The sequence below is a fragment of the Danio aesculapii genome, chromosome 17 (assembly GCF_903798145.1).
Source record: "Danio aesculapii chromosome 17, fDanAes4.1, whole genome shotgun sequence".
NCBI lineage: Eukaryota > Metazoa > Chordata > Actinopteri > Cypriniformes > Danionidae > Danio > Danio aesculapii.
The window spans coordinates 32475692-32494932 of NC_079451.1; the positions used below are offsets into that span (position 1 = coordinate 32475692).

The 19241-nt window shown below is 35.2% G+C and overlaps 1 protein-coding gene across 1 annotated transcript; it reads right to left on the bottom strand.

Moving 5' to 3' along the window:
- Positions 1–1332: 1332 nt before the first annotated feature.
- On the bottom strand, positions 1333–12941 carry si:ch211-248a14.8 (uncharacterized). Its single transcript, XM_056476375.1, has 6 exons — positions 12712–12941; positions 11685–11759; positions 11428–11549; positions 11032–11239; positions 8205–8502; positions 1333–3999 (listed from the first exon to the last, which is right to left on the bottom strand). Exons 3-6 carry the CDS (start codon positions 11457–11459, stop codon positions 3611–3613), a joined length of 927 nt encoding a protein of 308 aa, XP_056332350.1. The 5' UTR covers positions 11460–11549; positions 11685–11759; positions 12712–12941; the 3' UTR covers positions 1333–3610.
- Positions 12942–19241: the final 6300 nt, after the last annotated feature.

The following is a 19241-nucleotide window of genomic DNA, read 5'->3' on the forward strand; positions in this document are numbered from 1 at the left end:
CTGAAGTCAGAATTATTAGCCCCGCTGTTTATTTTTTTCCCCCCATTTCTGTTTAACGGAGAGATTTTTTTTCAACACATTTTTAAACATAATAGTTTTAATAACTCATTTCTAATAACTGATTTATTTGATCTTTGTCATGATGACAGTAAATAATATTAGACTAGATATTTTTAAGACACTTCTATACAGCTTAAAGAAACATTTAAAGGCTTAACTAGGTTAATTAGGTTAACTAGGCAGGTTAGGGTAATTAGGCAAGTTATTGTATAATGATGGTTTGTTCTGTAGACTATTGAAAAGATATTGCTTAAAGGGGCTAATAATTTTGACCATAAAATGTTTTTAAAAAAATTAAAAACTGCTTTTATTCTAGCCGAAATAAATTAAACTTTCTCTAGAAGAAAAAATATTCTTAGACATACTGTCAAAATTTCTTTGCTCTGTTATTCTGGGAAATATTTAAAAAAGAAAAAAGGGGCTAATAATTCTGACTTCAACTGTATATACAGTACAATGCTCAACATCCATGGATATATTTAATAAAATAATATTTTAGTCACAGAACATCTTTAGAAATAGAAGTTAGATTAGATTATACATTTAAATTCATGCAGAATATTGGGGAAACATACAAACTACAAAAGTTCAACAACATTTTATACATTTTCTTATTTCTCTTGAATTTTGCTTTATTTTATTTATAATTTTTTATATTTTTCCCTAACATATAAATTTGGGTGTACTAATTTTGGACAGTTATTGAGTTATTTTAAGTAACTCAATAAGCTTTAGTACTGACTAATCTAATATATATGCACAAATATAATATTGATAAGTTTCCTACAGAAAGTATCCATTTAAATGATGATGATGATGATGATGATGATGATGAAAAGCCTTTATTTGTCACATACACTTTTACATGCAATGAAATTGCCCATAATTCCCACAAGTCATCTTGCAGTGTAGGGGAAAAAGGTGTTGATTTGAAATGAATCAGATCAATTATTATGCACTGCAACAAAAATGATCTGCTATATGGCTATCTTGTCTGAGTAAAGCGAGAGGAATGTTTCACCATGCTTATCTATTCTGACATTGCTGATAAACTGGACAAATTGCACGCTTGTGTAACATTAACCAAGCCTTTACAGATAAATCAATCGTGCCTGATTATAAGCAAAGCCACACGGATCTGGTGCTGAACTTTTTTAACCTCTTGATTCTCGCTGGGACAGACTTTGGCCTTACACTGGTATCAATACAAATACAGAGAAAGTATTAGACATACCAAACATAACACTCATACAAAAAAGACAACAGAAACACTTGTTTGGTCACAAGAAAACCTCATCAGTGTTTTATTTGCTCAAAACTTTAACAACAATACTGTAGTTTGTATCATATATTGAGAGCTAAATAAATAGAGATGTCATAGGTTTTCTATTTAAATAACATTGTTTTTGTAAAAAGGTTAAATTATCAATGTGGTTTCTACAGAGCACACATTTTATTGGCTCTTCTTGTTTAAGTATATTGCAAGATGAGTGTTTTACTGTAGTATACTCTCGGTGAAGCTCACAAACATGTCAAGAACATGCCCAGATCATATTTCACCATTAAAATATAAAACAATTAAAAATACAGATTTTGTATTAAATATTAAGCTTATTTTAAATTCTTTTTGTGTCAAGTCAGCACCTTTCACCATTCACAGTACCGCACTATACACTTAATGGCCACTTTATTAGGTACACCTTACTAGTACCGGGTTGAACCCCCTTTTGCCTTCAAAACTGCCTCAATCCTTCATGGTGTAGATTCAACAAGATACTGGAAATATTTCTCAGAGAGTTTGGTCCATATTGAAATGACATATCCATGCACATCGCAATGCACATCTATGATGCGAATCATCCATTCCACCACATCCCATATATGCTCTATTGGATTGAGCTCTGGTGACTGTGGAGGCCATTTGAGTACAGTGAACTCATTGTCATGCTCAAGAAACCAATCTGAGATGATTCATGCCTTATGACATGGTGCGTTATCCTACCGGAAGTAGCCATCAGAAGATGGGTACACTGTAGTCATAAAGGGATGAACATGGTCAGAAACAATATTCAGGTAGGCTGTGGCGTTGACACAATGCTCAGGTGGTACCAAAAGGACGAAAGTGTGCCAAGAAAACAGCTCCCACACCATTACACCACCACCACCAGCCTAAACCGTTGATACAAAGCAGGATGGATCCATGCTTTTATGTTGTTGATGCCAAATTCTGACCCTACCATCCGAATGACGCAGCAGAAATCGAGACTCATTAGCCCAGGCAACGTTTTTCCCAATCATCTATTGTCCAATTCTGGTGTGACTTGTAGCCTCAGTTTCCTGTTCTAGCTGACAGGAGTGGCACCCGGTGTGGTCTTCTGCTGCTGTAGCCCATCTGCCTCAACGCTGGACATGTTGTGCATTCAGAGATGCTCTTCTGCATACCTCGGTGGTAATGAGTGGTTATTTGAGTTGCTGTTGTATTTCTATCAGCTGGAAACAGTCTGGCCATTCTCCTCTGACCTCTGGCATCAACAAGGCATTTGCATCCACAGAACTGCAGCTCACTGGATATTTTCTCTTTTTCAGACCATTCCTTGTAAACCCTGGTAAGTGTTGTGCGTGAATATCCCAGTAGATCAGCAGTTTCTGAAATACTCAGACCAGCCCGTCTGGCACCAACAACTATGCCACATTCAAAGTCACTTAAATGACCTTTCTTCCCCATTTTCATCAGATTTGAAAATTTGCAGCAGATCGTCTTGACCATGTCTACATGCCTAAACGCATTGAGTTGCTGCCATATGATTGGCTGATTAGAAATTTGTGTTAACGATCAGTTGGACAGGTGTATCTAAAGAGTGTCCGGTCAGTGTAAAGTCCCTATATCACTTTATTTATTTTCTATTTATATATTTAATTCACATAATGATTTGATTAGGTGCACAGCACTGCTTTTGATAGATCAACAATTTGCCACAACATTCCACATGATAGTTTTTATGACTGGATTCTGCAGTTCCAGCTGCATTTTCCAGATCATGCAAATCATAGGCTCTATTTTTTTTAATTAAACCCAGTACAAACAAATTCAACCATCATTTTTGCATTGCGATAACAAAATTTTGAAACTAATACAATAGAAAAAAACATTAAGGTCCTAAAAAGGGTTTTTAGATTTTGTTAATGCAAAATAGAAATGTTATACTTTAATTCTCAAAGCGTCCAGCTGACAATCTGTAATTCTACCGCAGAACAGTATAGTGAAATACCTGGAAACACTGTCTTTTACCTTTACCATTTAATTCCAGAACTTCAAATCAAGTTCCTTCATAAACCAGACCATTTGTAGGATGTAATGTGTCAGTTTCAGTGCAAGAGGAGAAATGAATTGCACATCAGTGTATAACTATATAAATGAATCTGTTAATTATAATGATCTTTACATGAGGTTATCATGCCTATAAATTAAATTAATACTGTTATTGGGTGTTTCGTTAATTACTCCATGTTTTTTCTCAGAATGATCTACATTCTGATTGATCCATCTGTTCTATAGCAGGCTAAACAGGGGCAGAACCAGGCCCCGGGTTGCATGCAGAACAGCTGCGGGGAGAGCAGAAAAATACAGCGCCGTTACATCCACAAACAGTAGCTGCACGGCGCCCAGCAGCAACATCCCGAGCATGTATCCCCAAAACAGCAGACTGTGCCAGTTGCCCTGACTCAGTGCTTTTGGGCCATCGGGGTGCAGAACACACAGGAACCCTAATAAAAGGGTTCGGGTCACTGTTAGAGTGTAGTAGAGGTCAAAGGTTGAGGCGTTGCTTCGCTCCGTTTGGGCCACTTTAGCTAACCAGGCCAGAGAGAGGCTGTGGAGGATCAGGCTGAGTGGAGAATACACAAACTCTAGCGGCTCCATCGCATACAGTCCTTTACACACTGCACAGAGGAAACAAGAGGAAATATTGGGCTCATTTATGGGTTCATAATAGCCATGTTTACTGTTCAAAAACACACTCAAAAAACACACTTGCAGCACCCGTTTTTAGCACACTTTTTTTATTTCACGGTATATGCAGGAATCCTAAAGGTAATTTTAATACCTTTTTAAAGGCCTCTTCGCCAGTTCTATTCAGACCAAAATCAGATCAAACCTTTAACTTAATAACAATAATAATAAAAATAATTAATAACTTAATTTTTTAACTTAAACAGTCATTAATAAACAGTTGTAGTTAAATAAATCAAAGGAGCACAACCATGCAACAGAACTCAAATAAGCTCGGAAGAAACAAAGCTTGAATGAATAAATTAAGTGGTTCAGCGACAGGCTTCAGCCACTGTTTACACTTGCCTTTCTCCAACCAGGAGTACGCAAACTTACATTGTCCCATTTTGCCGTCTGTTTCGCTCTATGGTTTTGCTACATGTGGAGAGCGTCACATCACCTTCCTGCGTTTATCTCAAATTACGTGACATTAGCCGGATTGAGGAGCTTGGCCGGGTGATCCCTGGCCCAAACCAATCGCGTGAATCGAGCACGCTGTTGTTAATATTAGGAGGAAAAATATATATATTTATGCTTTTTTGGAGTCAAACACGTTGGACAGTGCTTGAACAAAATGTAAGACCTCGTAAAAATGCAATTTAAGACTTTTAAATAACTTGTAAGAGTCTTAATTTTCTCATAGTTGATTAAACAACTATTTAAACTTTTTAAGATGCCGCAGACACCATGTATTTCTTTGTAACCAGTCTTTCCAAAAAAATGCTGTCTCCTCTGATTGGTCAGCCAATAATGTTTGATTATTCTACTGCTTACTAGAGCGCACTTTAGAAATATAACCCCACACCTCATATCATATACAGAGGCTGCTTGAAGTGTAGTAATATGGATATATCAGGGCCAAAAATGATATTTTACTGCCTAACATGCACAGTTTGAGCATGTGATTGCATCAACTACTACTACAGCCTACAAAATTGCTGTATTTGAGACTATTTGCATATGTAATACAATGTTACATTGGGAGGTGCCTTCCATAGAATCTGCTACCTCAACAGTTGGCAACAAGGGCTGAGTGATTAATCGAAAAGTAATCGAAATCGGCATTTCAGAACTTATAATCAATCACATTTTTCCAGGTCGATTTTTTTTTCAATTACTTTCCATACCGCATGTGGAGTCACGTGACCTCGCTCTGTTAGCCACACTTTGCAGCCACATCTGATCTCCAGTCAAATAAGATGGTGGACCCATTCTTGAGCCTTACTTTGCACTACATTGATAATGATAGAAAGCTGTGCCAAAGATGCCTTAAGATGGCATGTTTTCCATTACATTAAAATTATTACTTGCATTAAAATATTTGTTTACAAGGCTGCACGGTGGCGCAGTGGGTAGCACAATCGCCTCACAGCAAGAAGGATGCTGGTTCGAGCCTGGGCTGGGTCAGTTGGCGTTTCTGTGTGGAGTTTGCATGTTCTATCGTGTTTGCGTGGGTTTCCTCCAGGTGTTCCGGTTTCCCTCACAAGTCCAAAGATGTGGTACAGGTGAATTGGGTAAGCTAAATTGTACATAGTGTATGAGTGTGTATGGATGTTTCCCAGTGATGGGTTGCAGCTGTGTAAAACATATGCTGGATAAGTTGGCGGTTCATTCCGCTGTGGCGACCTCAGATTAATAAAGGGACTAAGCCGAAATGAATGAATGAATTTGTTTACAGAAGATGCAAGAAATGCAGTGTTTAAAATATTCTTTACAGGTTGTAAAGAGTTATTTTATTTAGAAGAGATACTTTCTACTTTTAATATGAAACTAAAACACAAAAAATATTTTTTTTGTTTCCAAAAGTGCAAGATTTTAGGCAAAGTCTGTTTTAATTTCAGTTGTTCAACGTTGATTTTGAATAAACAATCACTAATAGTAGATAGAGTGTTTCCTTATATTATTTTAAAATCATTCATTTAAAAATCTAACACTTGTAATATGTGAGCATATTTACTGTACAAAACTATGAGGGCAAGACAATTAAATAAATGTTAAAATGTTTCATTAATCGAGATTTAGATTTTAGGCCAAATCGCCTAATTATCACAAAATCGTGATTATCTACATGTTTTGAAGAAACAAAGGAAAAACTCCAAATAAACTGACAACAGAATTTTAGATGCTGTTTATACTAGCGCATTTTCATTTAAAAATATAGGTTTTGTTACATCCACAGTAATCTGACATGACTAAGCAACAAAAACTGAGCATTTCGGATAACTATAAAGATCATGTTTTAATTTGTTAATGCTGGTGTTACATTAATGACAGTGTAGATGGACTGAAATGCAGATTTATGAAAAAGGAGTCGAGCTGTTCTGGACTATTGCATTTCATTTTAAGTTCCAATTTCGTTGTCAAGTTCCTCCCATATGACCATTATAGTACACTCTCAAAAATAAAGGTACAAAACCTGCCACTGGGGCAGTACCTTTTCAAAACGTTCACTTTTGCCTTACAGCTGCATATTTTTTATCTTAAAGAAACACTTTTTAGAAAAAGTTTATAAATTTTAACAAACAAATTTTACAAGTCTTCTAGAGTTAAACAGTTCACTTGGACCATTTGGTAATACGTTTAGCTAATTTCTTGTTCTGGTGGGACCACTTTCAGCTTAGCTTAGCATAATGAATTGAATCGGATTTGACCATTAGCAATTTGTTCAATATTTTCTAAAAAAGCTTTGATGATTTTCCTATTTAAAGCTCTTTTTTTAGTTAGAAGAGTCTTCTATTGTTACATTGTGTAATAAAACCTAAAATAAAATAAAAACTGGTTCAAGCCAACTTTCAACTGTAGGAGGCTTTCTAAAATTGATTTGATTTGATTATGTGTTTATTAGACAGCAACATAGACAGCTTGGCTAAAACAAGGCTAAACTTGGGCTGTCAGTGAAAATCTAATAGACATCTGAGAATAGCCCAAAACAGACAGATTAGACAGACTTTATATGTGTAGTCATTCATTTTGTTTATTTGATGACTAGTCTGGTTTTGGCCTATTCTTAGACGTCTATTAGACAGCCCAAATTTAGCCTTGTTTTAGCGCGACTATGTTTAGACGTCTATTAGACATCTTTTACACATCTTTTAAAAACAAAAAACGGTTACTGGGTAGACTTTTTCAAAAAACATTGGAGTGTTCCTTTAAATCAGGGATGGCCAAATTAAGTCCTAGACGGCCGGTGTCCTGCAAAGTGTAGCTCGAACACTAATCAGACACACCTGGGCTATCTAATCAAGCTCTTTACTAGGGTTTCTAGAAACATCACGCAGGTGTGTTGAGGCAATTTGGAGCTAAAATGTGCAGGACATAGGGCCGAGTTTGGACACCCCTGCTTTAAAGGTACAATTTTGTAGTTTTAGGGTACATGTTTCTACATTTAAGATACTATGACGTACACATTTGCACTTTTTAGGTATTAATACTTACAAATGTGGACGTGTTATGTACAAAATTGCACCTTTTAAAAAGGTATTGCCTGAGTGACAGGTTTTGTATCTTTATTTCTAAGAATGTATGGACGCTGGCAAGATATGCGCTTGCCCGGTGAGTGTGAATGGTCATGTGTCATGCATTTACACTGTGGTGTGTGGATGGACATTTTATTTTTTAATGCAGTAAAAAAGGGCGCATGTCTTCGAACTTGTGGGGGAAACCGGAGAACCCGGAGGAAACCCACGCAAACACGCAAAACTCCACACAGAAATGGCAACTGACCCAGCCGAGGCTCGAACCAGCGACCTTCTTACTGTGAGGCAACAGCGCTATACACTGCGCCACAGCGCTGCCGCATAATCATAGTTTTTTCCTTCACATATTGATATACTATTCTTGGCTTTATACTGTCACCAACCTTTGATTAAAGGACAAATATTATGCAAATTTGTTACTTGATGATGTAGCTACATTTATATAATAGCAGGACTTCATATATGTCTGCAGAAGAGACATTTTTTTGTTGGATAAATTAACTCGTATTGTAAGAACTTGTGACATTGCAAACTGTTTACAAGGAGAAACAGCTATATTAGTTGAAACATAAAATCAAAAATAGCCCACTCTTCTTCATGGATATCTGAAGCGATCATACCTGTGACGCCGACTGAGGAGACAGTGAGCACAGTCAGAAAACAAGACACAGGGATGGAGCCTGGAATGCTCAGAGCAAACAGGTGACCCAAGCTCACGCTGACCATCGGCAGGAAGCGGGCTATCAGCTGGAACAGGCCAGAGTGAGTACACGCTTCAGCCCATACAGCCAAAACACACTGAACACTCCCGCAGACCGCTGGCACAAACAAACGCTCTGCCAGCCTCAGGGAGAAAGGCTTGAGGTGAATCAGACCCACGCCGTGCAAAGCTAGCAGTGCCAGCAGATTTAGAAATACCTGGAGAAGAAGGAAGGAGGAAGCTCAGTGCATGCTTGAGATTAAATCTGATAAACAGCACCATAAATGCTTGCAGAGTCATACATTATGGACTTTTATTGTGTATACCTAGGGAAATCAAGCCCAATTCCAGAGTAAATTAATAAACATGTCATTGTAAACAGCAACAGCAGCTGCTTTATTAAACTACGGTAGCCATTTTAAAATGTACGACTGATTATTTGTAGTTTTAAAAAGTATATTTGACATCGTAGGATTATAGAACTGCAAAAAACAAAAAGAATTTATATAAACTTGAGAAGTTTTAGAAACAAATCTACACTGTAAAAAAATTCTTGCTGCCTTAAATGTTTTAGTTGAATCAACATAACATTTTGAGTGATGTCAACTTGCATCAATCAAAGTGACAGAAAATTTTAAGTCAAATTTCGTATACATTTAAATAAAATAGTTTAAACCTGATTAACTAATAAAATATGTTAAAGCAGCATAAAAATATTTGTTGTCTTGGCTTTTCGTCATTTGTACAGTTTAAGATTATAAATACAGAAATTGAAAATCTAATTTGAACTTTAACTTAATCATAAATGATCAGAACAATATACTTCAAGTTCATGTTTAATCCCAGAACAGTTTTGCTATTGCATAGATGGCAAATGGTTAAAAATGGGGACTGCTTTAATGCCATAGGTAGGTTTGACCATGTGATGCAGCCAATGGAATACATGTGATTTGATTGCTGTATTTGAGACTGTTTGCATATGTAATTCAACATTGCATTGGGATGTGCCTTTCATAACTCAACAGCGTTAGCAACAGTGATTATCTACATGTTTTGAAGAAATAAAGAAAAAGAAATAAATAAAGAACGGAATTTTAGGTGCTGTTAAAACTATTTTTAAAAAAATATAGATGTTGTAACAGTTATGCTTGTAATCCACACTATTTTGGCATCTTTGACCCACGAAAAAGGAGCATGTTTTAATTAGGAAATGCTGGTGTTACATGACAGTGTAGATGGACTGAAATGCTCACTTATGAAAATGGAGTCGTGCTGTACACAATCACTCTCTGATTGGTCTTCTAGATTATTGCATTTGATTTCTAGTTCTAATTTAATTTCATTAATTTGAACCTGGAAAGCCTGTCTTTAACTTCTATTTATTTCTATCAAAAATTATTGTTTATTCAGGACAATATAATTCTCAAGTTCATGTTTAATTGCAGAACAGTTTTGCTACTGCTTAGATGGCAAATGGTTAAGATTAGGGACTGGTTTAATGGAGTGGTTAAGTTTTAATTGCATGCAGATTTTAATCAATGCAAATAAATGTATCTACACATTATGTGCATTGCATCAAAGAAGTAATTTAAATGTTAGTACATAGCTGTTTATGACACCTAATATAAAGTGAGTCTGAAACTGAAATTGTATTAAAAAAGGGGGAAAAAAAGAAATATTTCTGACTCTTATATTTCTAAATTATATATTTTTGGCACTGATTTTTTTTCAGATGGTCAAAAGCAAAAAAATGACTTTTTGTTATTCATCATAGTACATATTTTTTATAAAGATCACAAAGGTTTGTTCAAATGAATCTGTTTCAGAAGCAGTTCATAATGCAGTTCAAGGTATGCTGTCATTAAATCAAAAGAGAGAGAAAACACCAAATGCTACAACATCCTGTTATTAATGTACATTTAAAATTCTCAAATTTGAGAAAAAAATATTTAGATTGTGTTTATTTATTTTTTTATTTATTTACAAAAAGTACTACATATTACAAAAAAAACACCAACATTTCCATTCAGTGGTCTTAGACCTCCCTGCGTAGATATAAATGTTCCCTTTAAGTCTCTTGATAACTGCTGCGTTCATTTTAAATATACAGCCAGCCATAACATGCAAACACACAAACACTAAAAGGACTCCACCAGTTTATAGCTCTAGTCCAATGATCACATGAACACACCTAATGATTCACCTGAAAGCAGAGAGTCCTCTTGCTGCAACCTACAAACATCCAGATGCTTAATACTGATAATGGCATGCTACATATGGAAATCACTTGTGTAGATCTTAAAATAATTTTGTTCTATTTTACATTCTCCAGTCTTAATGCTCTCTCAACATCTTATTTTTAAATAAAACCTAACAACTCGGCTGATAGAAAAGTTGGAATGGATGAAATAATATACACATTTGGACTTTTTTAATTGTAAAAAGTTTAGTTCTTTATTATGCAAAACAGCAGGCGATAGATAACAACGCTAGATAATCTAGCACACTAGATAATAACTGTTTAAATAATATAATTTGGGGGTTTTATTTAAGCTTTGCCTAAAAAAATTCCTTCTTTATTCATTCAAACTGGCCACAGCTTTCTGCACTGTCTCCAAACGCTTGACTAGAAAGCCAGAAATATTGTCTCATCAATACTTACAAGATCATATCAATTCAAGATCATAAAACAGATAGACAACTGATAAAGATGAACTGATAATGGAGAACCTGTGTGGGCAAAGTACCTGTATGAATGCAATTGGCACTGCAAAAGGATAGTGGTACTGGGGAATGAAGATCCTGCTTACAAAGCTGTGTAGATTATCGGCCAGCGCATACACAATCACAGCCACCAGGGCTGCAATGCACAGCAGGAGCGGCACCAGTGGTTTACACACTTCATACACACAAGCTCTCAGAGCATGCGGTGTGTGCATCTGCCACCATGCCGTACTAAAAAACACATACACATATTGTACAGTGATTATTAAATCGAACAATACACTACAACTGATATGGTAGTATAATGGCACAAGCAGTAATAGTTGAGATTTGCAAGATGTAAACAACTTACAATCACAATTGAACTGAGCTGTGTGCTTATAAGTAATGTTTTCAGTCACATGTGTGTTTGATCTCACCATCTGGACACCAGATTTTGCCAGGGGTCCATACTGGTGGTCCACCCACCTGTGGACCAGTGAGGTTTAAGATTTCTAACCCCTTTACAACATTAGGGGCTTGGGGATGACTATAAAATGACCTGAACATAAACACAAGTTAGAGATAAATAAGAATTAAAAAAGATTAAAGGTTTGGGAACAAAAGTGTTCATTGTGAAAAATATTTATAAATAAGTTAAGAGCAGCGTATGTGGAGTGTCTTGAATATCACTGACCATTATTATTATTGCTCGGTGTAATCTTCATGCCGCCATTAACACAAAAAGAGCTGCCATATGTCATGTTTTCTCCTGTAATATGTAACAGATCACTCAGATGTGCTTAGTGCAAAATACAAAGTAGCCTAAACCAAAGTGAAGCATGTTTTTTTGTAGGAAACAAATGATTTATTATGAAATATTAAATATAATAAATGTTAAATATTATAAATTATAAAATAGAAATTAGTCTAATTGAAATGAAAGGTATTTTGATTCACATACTGTACAAAAATATATAAATGACACAAAATGTGATATCAAATTATACAAAACTATATAAAACATAATTAAGCTCAAAATAATATAATAATAAAGTCAACCAAAATTATATTTTTTAATAATATGAACTACTTATTGTTACCCCTTAATTAGCTAAATTAAAGGTTCTTGTGGTCCATCCAGAAAACATAAGGGAATTAAAACGAATTATAATGTAAATCATGTAATGCATATACAGCTGAAGTCAGAATTATTAACCCCCCTGAATTATTAGCCCCTGTTTATTTTTTTTCTCCAATTTCTGTTTAACGGAGAGATTTTTTTTCAACACATTTCTAAACATAATAGTTTTAATAACCCACTTGTAATAAAATATTTTTGCCATAATGACCGTAAACAATATTTTCTAGATATTTTTCAAGACACTTCTATACAGCTTAAAGTGACGTTTAAAGGCTTAACTAGGTTAATTAGGTTAACTCGGCAGGTTAGGGTAATTAGGCAAGTTACTATATAATGACGGTTTGTTCTGTAGACTATCGAAAAAAATAGCTGAATTTTGACCTTAAAATGGTTTTTAAAAAATTAAAAACTGCTTTTTTTTTCTTGCCGAAATAAAACAAATAAGACTTTCTCCAGAAAGCGGGGCTAATAATTCTGACTTCAACTGTAGTATTACTAAATTATCAAATAATTCAATAAAAAAAAAAACATTAAATAAAAACCAAGTAGGCTATGAAAAAGTAAATTCATGTAAACTCACATTGCTTGGTCATCGCGCGATCCCGTTAACGGACAGAAGGCTGTTCAATGTCTGTCACGAGTAGCTGAGCACGGGTTACCAGCTGGACTTTGACCTCCTTTATGTGAGAATTTAAAATACATAGAAAGTTTAACCAACTTAATGATGAGATGTTTCCTACCCTTAGGTTCAGTGTTAGTGTCGCCGAGGTTTTATTTTGTGAGTCTATTGAACGGACTACAAAGTGAATGAATGCACCTGCAAAAGACGGAGGACAAGAAAAGTTAATTAATGATTGAATACGTCACCACGTACGTGCACGCGCATCGGGATATCTGGTAAATAAATGCCAACATAGTGCTACACTTGGCTCAAACAACCCAGCACTTTCAGCTTTTTTGACAAAACATGTTTAGACTGTAAACAGAATTGAAGGTTTCAAGTCAGAGTTTGGATATCATTTGCATCCTTTTACAGTTGGTGGACCATCAGACCCAATGGCTTGTCACAAATTTTGTCCAAAGAAATATCCAACATAACACAATTTTAGGTTATCTTTAAAAGTAAACGTGGCTTTCAATGTTCCAATGTTATTAACACAGACATTGTAATTAAACATTCAATATGTCCATCCATGAATAATCACAAATAATCAGACAAACATTTCTGTGTAAATATGTGCTCACACAGCAGCTGGATCCACAGGATAAATGGTGAACTGCATTGAGAGCAAACAAGCACGTTATATCCAGACAGGTGGCTGAGTAAGAATCCTAGAACAGATTGTCAAAGCACTATAACCATGACAACCGGCCACTTATTAATCAGGTCAAATATCAGTCAGAACTAAGATGGTGACATCATAGACTGTGGAATGACACAGGGATGGGTCAATGAATTTATAGACATTCCCCCCAAGTCCTTATTTACTCACTCCTGTTACCAAAAATAAAAACTCTACAGCAGTCTCTAGCTGTATGCGTGTTTCATGTGGCATTTTATCAGTCAAAATTTGAAACCATGAAAATAAAATGTTTTTAAAGAAGTGTCTTAAAGGAGGGATCCAGTACGATATCATATTTAAAACTTTAGTTGATGTGTAATGTAGTTGTGTGAACACATCTCTGAATGTAATACACTCAAAGTTCAATGCAAAGGAAGACATTGGCTTTTACAGAGTTAGCTTAGCAAAGCATACAGTGAACAAATTTTGGGGACTTAAAAAAAATACATCCATGTTAGTGAGCGCACAAACGCATACACCACGTGCATACACCCTGTGTATGTAGCAAAGGGGCGTGGCCTGAGCCGATGTAATGTTATAGCAGAGAAAGCTAAAATGCTGTCCAAACGCTGCTATTTCCAGAGCTTGTTCTGTTTCTGTATTTGGGCTTAAGGACATGACACAAAGACAGAATTACTAACAGTTTTATTTCAATTATGTTCCAGAGAATTACTAAAAAATATATAGGTAGCATTTGACACAGGAGAACTTCCTGAACTTCTCCCAGTTGAGTGCTGGATTCGGCTAAAAACTCCTCAAAGAAGGAGCAGCTCCAACAATAAAAGACAAAGCTGTGGATTATGAGCCACAACCTGTAAGTATTTTTATTTGTTAAAATTAATCTATTACATACATAGTTTCTAGCGTTAACGGTTTGTTGTAGCAAGGATGTAAACAACGGGAAATGCTGTTTGGCACCTTTAACTATTTAGCTACAAATTTATATTTATCCGTCAAACCCCTGTAAACAAACACAATCTTCAGCAGAGCTGCAATGTCTCTATGAGGCCACTTTCCCTGCGTTATATATCTCAAATAACAAACTCACAAAAAATATGTGAACGTTTCATATTACTTATGTTAGAAATGTTTCAAAATTCACACAGCGATCCACAAATGCATAGAGAGCTACCACATAAGAAATCAGTTTGTATGTATCTGATTTATTGTCAAATATAATAATATCAAATATTAGTTGGCATTCACAGTGAAAATTTTAAGATTTCTGCTTGTATACAATCAAGCCCAAAATGAAAAATGTCCCTGGTAAATTAAAGTTAACAAAGTTAAAACTTCAAGTTTTTGTTCAAATGTAAATAAAATATTTTTTACACAATGATGCCTCTTGTACATTGTCTTATTATCTTTTAGGAGACACCTTTGTCATTTTCAGTCAAGCTTGCTAGAAGAATAAAAGTAACCTTAAGTCAGAATTGGCCACCTAACAATGTAACAATACTTTTTAAACAAATAAAGCATTTATATTTTGATATAACTTGACTATACATAAAAATACACATTCAATCTGTCCTAAGTTCTCAAATATACACACAAACAAACAATAAATAAATAATTATTTGTTTTTTTTTTAATTTTTGTTGGTATAAAAACAGAAAATCTGACCCACATATGAATTAATGGTAAATGTATAAATTAGTTAATTTAATAAAATTAATATATTATTTTAAATACTTTTTATTCTCTCGAAATAATTCTAGCATACTGGAGTTGTTTTCAAAACCTAGTTTATTTGTTCAGTCTAGAATTTCCCTTGAGGTTTATATGCCCCATCTAGTGGCAGAAACCACAAAGTTCATGTGTTTTTTTTTTTTTTTTTTTTTTTTTTTCCTCCTAATAAGATAAATTAATTTAAAATTCCCCTCCGCCCACCGTAAAAAAGAAGTATTCAAATGGACTGATATCAGACTTCTGGAGAAAAAAAAACATACACATAATCAATTTACAAAAATTGTTAATGTTACATAGATTGTCCATATGAGCTGTCTGTGTTAAATATTTTTTTAAGCTTGTGTTTTTGTGTGAAATAGCCTCTGATTCCTGCACTTCTGGAAAGGGCAAGATTATGTGACCTCGCAACAGGTCTACAACCTCCTAAATGCTGAAACAGGACAACCTTCACTGCATCAACTCTATTATGTACTTATATATTCACACATACACTGAATGGAGTGTGAGGGTTTCTCTCTGTGTCTGCACAGCAGTGCTCAGGAGATCTCCATAACACTGCTATACGTTGAAGAAGGACAAATCCAGGTAATCTGTCTGATTAAAACATTTTTTTATAAAAAAAAATTGTCATGTTTATATATTAAATAAATTATATCATATGACATATATCTTATTATTATGTTCCAAATAAAGTTATTATTATTGTTATGAACAACAATAACTAGAAAAATCATATTGATTACATTCATATTTTGTAACTATATATTATAAAATATAAGTATATTATTATCATTCTTATGGTATTATATTATAACTTTGGACTTGTGGGGAAAACCAGAGCACCTGGAGGAAATGAACGCGAACACGGGGAGAACATGCAAATTCCACACAGAAATGCCAACTGACCCAGCTGGGGCTCGAACCAGCAACCTTGCTGTGAGGCAAGTGTGCTACCCACTGCACCAACCATGCAGCCCTCTAGCCTAATATATTTACTATATTGTATTATATATTTACCATATATTTACCAATATATTATTTAAAAACTAATTTCTAAATATTGACAAATGTTTAATAGTATATCTATAGTATATATAAATAACAAATATTATTGTTATTTCATTTAATATAAACAGTATTGTTATTTTTGCATAAATATGTATATGTGGGTTTGTGCATAGTTGACAGCCAGGAGGCCTGTGCTGACGTTCCATCACTGTTTATTTTAGCTGATTGCTTTAGGAATGGACCCTGTTATCATCCAGGGAGGTTTTTCTGCTTTCCACCCCTCTACCCCTTCCTCTGCACGCCTTAGATGATCCTCCTGGAGGCTGAACGCCAGGAGCTGTAGCTCGTTACTGACGGTAGATTTCCTGATGGAGCATCACCGCTCGCCTCTGCTTCATGCTTTGAAGGAGAGACGAGCTTGTGCTGCACCAAATACTGGCTTTCTTCAGCACCTCTCTGACTATGAGGAACTGCTGTTTGGTCAGAGACTCACCTCAATGGATGACCTCCAACTAATTAAAGTGAAATATAGTGACATATGATGAATCCTGTTCACTCACATATAGTCTAGTTTGTGTTAGTTCAACAGAAAATAATAATTAGCTTCTAATTTAACCACTCTGTAGGCCAGTGGTCATCAAACTTGTTACTGGAGGGCAAGGGTCCTGCAGAGTTTAGTTTCAGGTTACAAACCTAATCTAAAACACCTAAACAAGCTAATCAAGGTTTTGTATACTTGAAACTTCCAGGCAAGTTGGAGCAAAATGCTGCAGGGACAGTGGCCCTCGGGACTGAAATTGGTGACCCTTGCTGTAGGCCATTTATGACGAAGGTGACTCTCTTTAGTAGAACATTTTTTTTGTTTGTTGGTAAAACCAACTGTGATCCTTGGTGATGGATAAAATGCAAGTCAGTAGTTACCATCCCTTTGAGAAGAACAATTTGCACAGACCAATCATTTCCCTTCATAAGACCTCAAGCTGTTTATTTAAACTATGAATCACCAAAGGACCACACAGTTCAGCATTTTCTGAATTTCTGATGTCCTTGAGTAGGCCTATAATTACAAAGAGGTGATACGGTGGCTCAGTGGTTAGCACTGTCGCATCACAGCAAGAAGGTCTCTGGTTCGAGTCCCAGCTGGGTCAGTTGGCATTTCTCTGTGTAGTTTGCATGTGCTCCCCGTGTTGGCATGGGTTTCTTCCGGGAGCTCCGGTTTCCCCCACATTCCAAAAACATGTGGTATAGGTGAATTGAATAAACTAAGTTGGCCGTAGTGTATGAGTGTGCATGGATGTTTCCCAGTGATGGGTTGCAGCTGGAAGGGTATCCATTGTGTAAAACACATGCTGGATAAGTTGGTGGTTTATTCCGGTGTGGGGACCCCTGATGAATAAAGGGACTAAGTCGAAGGAAAGTGAATAATTGAATGGTGGTATACAGTTGAAGTCGAGTTGAAGTTGAGTTATTAGGCCCCCTGAATTATTAGCCCACATGTTTTTTTTCCCCCAATTTATGTTGAACAGAGACGATTTTCTCAACACATTTCTAAACATAATAGTTTTAATAACTCATTTCTAATAACTGATTTATTTTATCTTTGCCATGTTGACGGTAAATAATATTTTACCAGATATTTTTCAAGACACTTCTATACACCTTAAAGTGACATTTAAAGACTTAACTAGGTTAATTAGGTTATCTAGGCAGGTTAGGGTAATTAGGGAAGTTATTGTATAACTATGGTTTGGATGGTTTGTTCTGTAGACTATCGAAAAAAATTCGCTTATTTTGACCTTAAAATAGATTTAAAAAACTGAAAAACTGCTTTTATCCTAGCCGAAATAAAACAAATAACACTTTCTCCAGAAGAAACAATAATATCAGACATACTGTGAAAATGTCTTTGCTCTGTTAAACATCATTTGGGAAATATTTAAAAAAGAAAAAAAATTTCAAAGGGGGGCTAATAATTCTGACTTTAACTATTCATTCACCTTCAGCATTCATATATATATATAATTTTTTTTTTCTATTAAACACAAAGGAAAAAAAATGCCATTTACTTCCATTTAACATTTATTTAATTATTGTTCCTACTTTTGTCAATGGCTGTTTCCTTCTAACATTATTCAGTATATCTTCCTTTGTGTTCAACAGACGAAAGAAATTCATAAAAGTTTAGAATCGCTTGAGTGAGTTCATTTTATTTTTAGTTGAACATCCCTTTAAACGCTGCCATGTTTCAGTGCTGCGTTAGCTGTGACTTGTATTGTGTTATTTAGCAAAATCATCTGCTGAAGTCAAGCATAATTGCTGATCTAGATATTTATATAGGAATATAACTAGTTGCAGATGCTCACACTTGAGTGTTGTGTTCATGGACCAACACTTAACATTCCAGTATGGAAGATGACTTGCGTATAGTGTCCCAAAAAACAGTTTACATCGTACAATAAAACATCAATGTATTGTTAAGTTATGTTAACCACATATCTTGATTTACTCCTCAATTGAAAAACCCATTATATAAAAAAGAAAGAAGCAGTGGAGAATTATCTTCTGGGTGTTGACGTCACAACTGCAGCACTCTATATGTGTTTGTGTCGGGTTTAGGCTTTGTTTGAAAGAAAATAAATGTTTTGACTTCCAGTATATGTGAAACATTTATTGACCAAAAAAGGTTATAAAGTCAGTGAACAAAAACCAGTGGAACCAGTGGAAAAAATACAAACTGTGCCGGACATACACAGCTGCAGTCTGTGGAGTTTGACATTTTCTACCCTTAGTGATTTACACAGAGTATTGGGATGAAGAAAAGTAAAACTGAAATCAATCTCATATGAACAATCCTAACTCATTTTAGTATCAGTCAAATTGGCTAGCATTCAGAAAGCTGGAGCATTAATAAAAATAATTACAAATATTTGATCAAAACTTAAACTAGAATGCAGACAAAAAAATACAACAGATTTCTATCAAAGGATACTTTCTAAAGCTTGTGTTCGTAACACATGCCTGCCATTGTGTCCCTACAGTGCTACAGTTTCACAAGCAAACAGAGAAACAG